General features: G+C 41.2%; 1 protein-coding gene across 1 annotated transcript in view; it reads right to left on the reverse strand.

Moving 5' to 3' along the window:
- LOC119729527 (zinc finger E-box-binding homeobox 1-like) overlaps nucleotides 1-455 on the reverse strand; it is a 33,190-nt gene extending 32,735 nt beyond the window's left edge. The window contains exon 1 of the mRNA XM_038202122.1: nucleotides 328-455. Coding sequence (XP_038058050.1) covers nucleotides 328-385 — 58 coding nt within the window. The 5' untranslated portion in view covers nucleotides 386-455. The remainder of the gene's footprint in view (nucleotides 1-327) is intronic.
- Between the last annotated feature and the right edge of the window lie 5,545 nt (nucleotides 456-6,000).

The following is a 6,000-nucleotide window of genomic DNA, read 5'->3' on the forward strand; positions in this document are numbered from 1 at the left end:
ATGTGATATTTTTTTAAGAATAAAAAGCAATACATTTGCTGTTAGGTTTTACAAGTTAGGAACTATTAAATTGGGATATTTGTACCAATTTTGCACATTGGATTCGTAATGAGAATTTAAAGCATCGATGCGACCGCATCTATTGTCCGCTACGTCGCGGCTCAACACAAAGGCATATCAGCAGGTGATGGCAGTAACGTCAAACAACATGACAAAACAAATTACAAAGCTGGGTTTTTGTTTTTGTTTTATCTCACCACAAAACAAGCAAAAGGAATCGCAATTCCCGACACAATTTACGCGGCGATCAAATTGAGAAATTCTTACCTTTTTTGCGTCTGGGGTTTGCTTGCTTGCGTCGCGTACACCTGATCGTGTCTGCCATGCTCCCGCACTGAGTACGCCACTCCAGTGTTACCAACGTTCATACAGTCCAGCGGATACTAACTCCAAACTGTGTGGTACAACACACGCAGGGGGCGGCTGTACGCATGCGCAGTGTAATCAGTGCGTTACGTCATAAACAGGACAACGTGCACTGACTGCCCGCACGTGGCTCTTTGTTTACATCGCTCACTCCACGTACGAGCCGTGGCACACAAGGAAGATGTGAAAATGCAATAGGTAGGGACGCGTGTGGATATGATGTTCCATTGCCAGTGACACAATGAATGTGTACGTTGAGGACCGTGTGTACATGTACATGTACATGTACGTATACGTACATGTACACATCTACGCTAGGGTGATGGTGAACCGAGTTGAACTTATCCATGCAGTCCCACGCACGTAGGGTGAAGGCTTATCTGAGCGTGATCTGCGCGAGTGCCTGGCCGTGCAGTCAGCGTTATTACCGGGCTGACGACTGCGTGTTATCGCTTGCTCACTTGAACATGGACTCTCTTTTAATAGATTGATGTAATTGGGCTATCAGTTAGGAAATGTGACGTTTTCATGGTCGGGAATGAGGGATTTTTTTGTGTACGTGTGGTTTCACAACTTGTTTCGTATAAAGGCCTATCAGGACAAATTTTTCAACAAAATACAAACAATTAATTATAGAAATGAATAACAAGAAAGCAGCTATTAATACTTTAAACTGGTTAAATAACTTTGGTATATTTTATATTATAAAAATCCTCATTCGAACTTTGTCATAGATAAAAAAAACTTTGCTGTTTTTTTTTTTTTACACAGAATTACAGTTTGGTAACACTGTATTTATGCACACAAAACAATTTGATAAAGCTTTAAAGACAGACATGTGAAAATGATAAAACATATTAAGGTTATCGTTAAAGTGAAAACGAACACAATAGATTAACAATGGCCTACAAACATTATACATTTTCGGAAAATATGATTGGCAAGATCTGTAGTAACTAACGCCAGGCACAAAGCCCCCCCCCACACACACACCAATAATACTGCCGAATTGAGTCCTTTTTATATGCAAATAGCGACACCAGGTGCTTGCTTATTTTGCCGGTGCGTTTATGAATGACGCAGCGCGAGAGGACTGTTTTTGACATTATTGTGAAGAGCCCTCAAAGTAAAATAGCTTTCATTTATCTCATCAACGGAGATGCATTCATGACTCACAACCTTCAGCATTATTTCCACAGCAGAGCTATTTTGAAATGACCAGCCGTAATAAATATCAATAATTAGAATAATTAATGTGGGACTTTAATTTCTCCGTAAATGATTCCATTGATCATAAATGTATAATAGATTATTCTGATATTCCGCGTTCGTTACCAAAAAAAAAAAGCACTTAGACCAAAAAAAAAAAGATCAAAGAGAGGACAAATACCATCACTAATTTAAAAAAATAAAATCAAGTGTCTGTAGTCCCTGAGTGATATATCAGGAACTAGATGATTTAAAGTAAAAATTACCCTGATTTTTACATTGAAAACGATTACTCGATCTCTGGCTTAAAATCATACTCCTACTCCTTGGACTTTGAGAGCTAGATTTAGTGATGGCCGCCTAAAGAGTTCCTCTATCCCTCCCCGCGCACTCCCCCTCCTACCCGGTCCCTGTCCCACGTCCTGGATTGGCTACATAATTCCATTGACTTACATACAGAGGAGTATTTACCAGTGCATTATTTTTAGCGGGGAAATGAGGCTGAAGTGCTTTATTTCCTTCAATAAACTACCCGTTCTTTCTTGGCTACAGTTAAAAAAAGGGAGGGGGGGTGGTAGCTACGTGATCTCGTCACTCAGACTCTATAGGAGACCACCGGAAACCACAGAAGTGACGGTTTTGTCGAGAAAGAATCGACTCTGAAATATGAAACCCGTTGACAGATGAGCTTGAAAATCTGTTATAATAATCGGATATTTTGTTAGGAAAGTTTCCCTTTTGGATATTTAGAGGATTTGATGCAAGCGGGCAGCTGCATGTTCAAGTCTTTCGAATTCCGGTCAGCTAAATTGGTGGACAGGACCGACACAAAACGTTTCTTAATTATAATTGCCGACGGCTGGTGACGTTACCATTGTGGCCATGTTCTGTTTTCCCACCCGAAATAGTCCTTTAAATTAATTCATTTCATTTATTAAGTCGATGGGATCCCAGATAGACGAATCTGTGCACGTGATCGCTAGTGGCATAACTACGGGGTGGGGGATGCACGGGGACACGCCCCCCCCCCCCCCCCCCCCAACAAATGTCCGTGCCCCCGGGTGCTTCCCCCACCCCACCCCTCCCTTTAAAATCTTGACTTGAACAAAATTATATTGAACAAAAATATCATTGAACAAAAATTGAACAAAATTATCATTTTGCCTTCAGTGCCCCCCCCCCCCGAAAAATGTATGCACCCAGGTGGCCCTGTTGTCCTTGCTCTATGTTTAACCCTAGTTACGCCACTGGTGATCACTGTACACACGCGAGGCTCCTTTAATGGCAAAAGCATTGTGCAAGCTATTGTACAAAGCTAGTACTACCCCACATGACGGATCATCTGAACAATAGCTAACACATTGTATTCGCCATTGAAGGGGGCCTTCGTGATAGAAGTGGCAGCGTGCCCGGATTGGTAGCAAACCTTGCAATTTTTTTAACGATTTTTCATCTTACATGAAAATAGAAAACTCATTACTGTACATCCTGCACATCTGCATACACTTATTTAGTAACGGCATTCAATTCATTCAGTTTTAAATACCCATAAATCAGCATATGTGCATATGCCTTATGCAATAGCGTGTAATGACCAAAATGTTCCCAGCAAAAGGGCATATGCAGAAAAATTGCATCCATTTTAATGAAATTTAAACATTTGATTTAAAATGCGCGCTGGGGAACAATGGAACCTTTCAATGCAATTTTCTTGAAAATGATTTTTGCGTCGGGACGCTCATATGCCCTTCTGCCGGGCACCCGACGAACTAATGTTTTCGACTATTGATGAGACTGTGATTCCCAAAAGAATCACAGTCGAAATGGACGCCTATAGAGCCTTGAACTTTGACATTTTCTTTTTCAAGTTTACACAAGAAACTTTTTATAGCCAAGGACCTTGATAGGAAATTAAATCGCAGCGAAGCCAAGAATCCTCAGAGAAGACAGGAAAGAAAATGTCAGTAGATAGGTGTGGGAGGAAAACCCCGGAGAATTCATGGGGAAAATACATGGAATCCAGTCACCTTTATGGTTGCAGACAAGTAAATAAACTGCAGTAATCCTCAGTGACTTAAATACGCCCACCAACTTCAAACAAATAGGGCCTATGAAAAATACTCGCAACTCTCAAGGTGATTGAGACACACATCAAATGAAAACTTATTTCATCATCTTTCATTTTCCGTTCCATTTTGTGGGGGTTTACGATTGACTTTTGGGATAATATTCCATCCAAGGAGGATCACCCTTACATAGTCGTGAAGACCATCGCCATTTTGAAAAGGATGCCTATAGTATATGCTCCGTTGCAAAATAGAGCAGTTTTAGGGCCTAAATTCATCCGAATTTCCAAAAAATACGAGCTCGCAGTCCTCTTCATGGCTTCCACCTTTTTTCTTTGATGGTTTTACAAACCGTTGAGTTCATGGCCCACAAAATGCTCTAATAACCGGAGAAACAGAGGGCATGCAAATCAGGATTCGACCGGCGTAGGCAATTTCGGGCGCAAATCTACACAATATTTGCACCAAACTAGGGTGAATACAATACCTTTTGGGTTGATATTAAAATTCTGAAATGGTTGGTTAATTTTAAATGTTATATATGAAAAACAAACAAACAAACTTCATATACAAAGACATCACGGCGGTGGTCCATTTTTGTCACTTTTCTATGGCGCCCCTTTTAATATGGTCCATTCATAGGTTTAATGAAAAAATGGAAGAAGACGGGAACCAGCGAGTTGAACATTGAAGATGTATGAAACAAGTTTGGAGTCGCGAACGTCAGTTTGGAAACCATATTCAACCGCTTTTGTAGTCAATTCTCCTAACTTATTATTTAATAAAATACACACTTTTTTTCTTATTCATAATTAAAGAAAATAGTACGTATACGAATGTTACTGATGACGTTCATGTCCACTCGGGATTTTTGTAAAAAGCTTTTACACCATAAAACCATAGGGCCTACCCCCGTCATCAGGGCGGCCGAGTACCAAAAACAGTCCCCAAAACCGATCTCCAGAGTGACAGTCACAAACCAACACTACAGTCACAAACCGAAAAGGTTGACGGAAAAAAAATCCGTGGCAATAATTCGCTCATAAAAACCGCAGGCTGTCATCCCGAGTTGATCACCTGTGAGATAGATGACGGTGGGTATGCCGCCACGCAGGCGCCAGCGATAAGTAGGCGAAATCTTGGGGGGATTGGGACGGGGTACGACCTGATGTCAGTCACCGGCGGTCATCAACATCGCGCCGCGGCACAGGTGCGAGCTTGACGGCAGAGCTGTGCGGAGGGAACGTAGCAGAGGCGCGGCTAGGGCCGAATGAACCGGCTGATAGATTTCAGGTAGACAGAAATAGTGAGATGAACGTGGGGAAATGGAATGTAGGGGTAGGCTGCAGTATTCCGATGTAACTGGGTTTTTTTGGGTTCATATTACCGGTAAAAGGGAATATACATGTACAACATTTGCTTTTGCTGTAATTCTTTCTCATTTCGTAAACTTTAATACTTCTGCCTGGACAATAACTTTTACTAGTTTTAGGACATTTCCCAACCCCCAATCAATCGTGCTTATTGGCAAGCAGAAGTAAGTATACTCATTTCAAGAATCATAATTTCTTCAAAATTTTACATTTTCAGAAATGGTGGATTTGGGGGTAATATTTCATAGCAAATATTTTTACACTGACTTGTTTGAAGTTTTGTGTTTGTAGCTAAATGCTAGTCTGAGTATCACCCATTATCCATGGAGCAAGTCTCCTGTGTAACACCTGATATTTCTAGACATGCAGATATATGCAAGCCGCGGCCAGCCATTGGAGTCGACTTTACTAAAATCATGACGTCATTTCATTCCCACATCAGGACTAAATGGTTTGATTGGTCAATTAGAATGCAGTGTTTTGTAATACAACCGCCTGGCGCATTATCGCTTAACATAATACAGAGTGCGTGACACAGTTTTTTTTATCCATTGTCTATGACACACAACGGGTGAATGACCGAAGACCCGATATAGAAAGTGCCCGCTGATTGATCAAAAAATCTAGAGGTCAAGAGGCGGTTGTCTTGCCTAATTATTAAAATTAATCAGCGAATCTGCTCACATATCATGGACCACGGCATTCACCGTGGGCTATTACAATTTACATAGACAAGCTAAATGCTGGAAAAACCAAGAAAAGCAATTATGTTCCTGTAGTCTGGTTCCCTGGCCCCATTTAAGATGAAACTTATAGACATCGGGAATTGTAAGGTCAGGGAACCAGTCTAGTTGGCTTGTACCCGTTCGTAAGTGTGTAAATCGATCGCAAACAAAATCTAACTGTGGAAAATTGGGGGGGGGGGG

The sequence above is a fragment of the Patiria miniata genome, unplaced genomic scaffold, assembly GCF_015706575.1.
Source record: "Patiria miniata isolate m_02_andy unplaced genomic scaffold, ASM1570657v1 HiC_scaffold_21, whole genome shotgun sequence".
In the NCBI taxonomy this organism is placed as follows: domain Eukaryota; kingdom Metazoa; phylum Echinodermata; class Asteroidea; order Valvatida; family Asterinidae; genus Patiria; species Patiria miniata.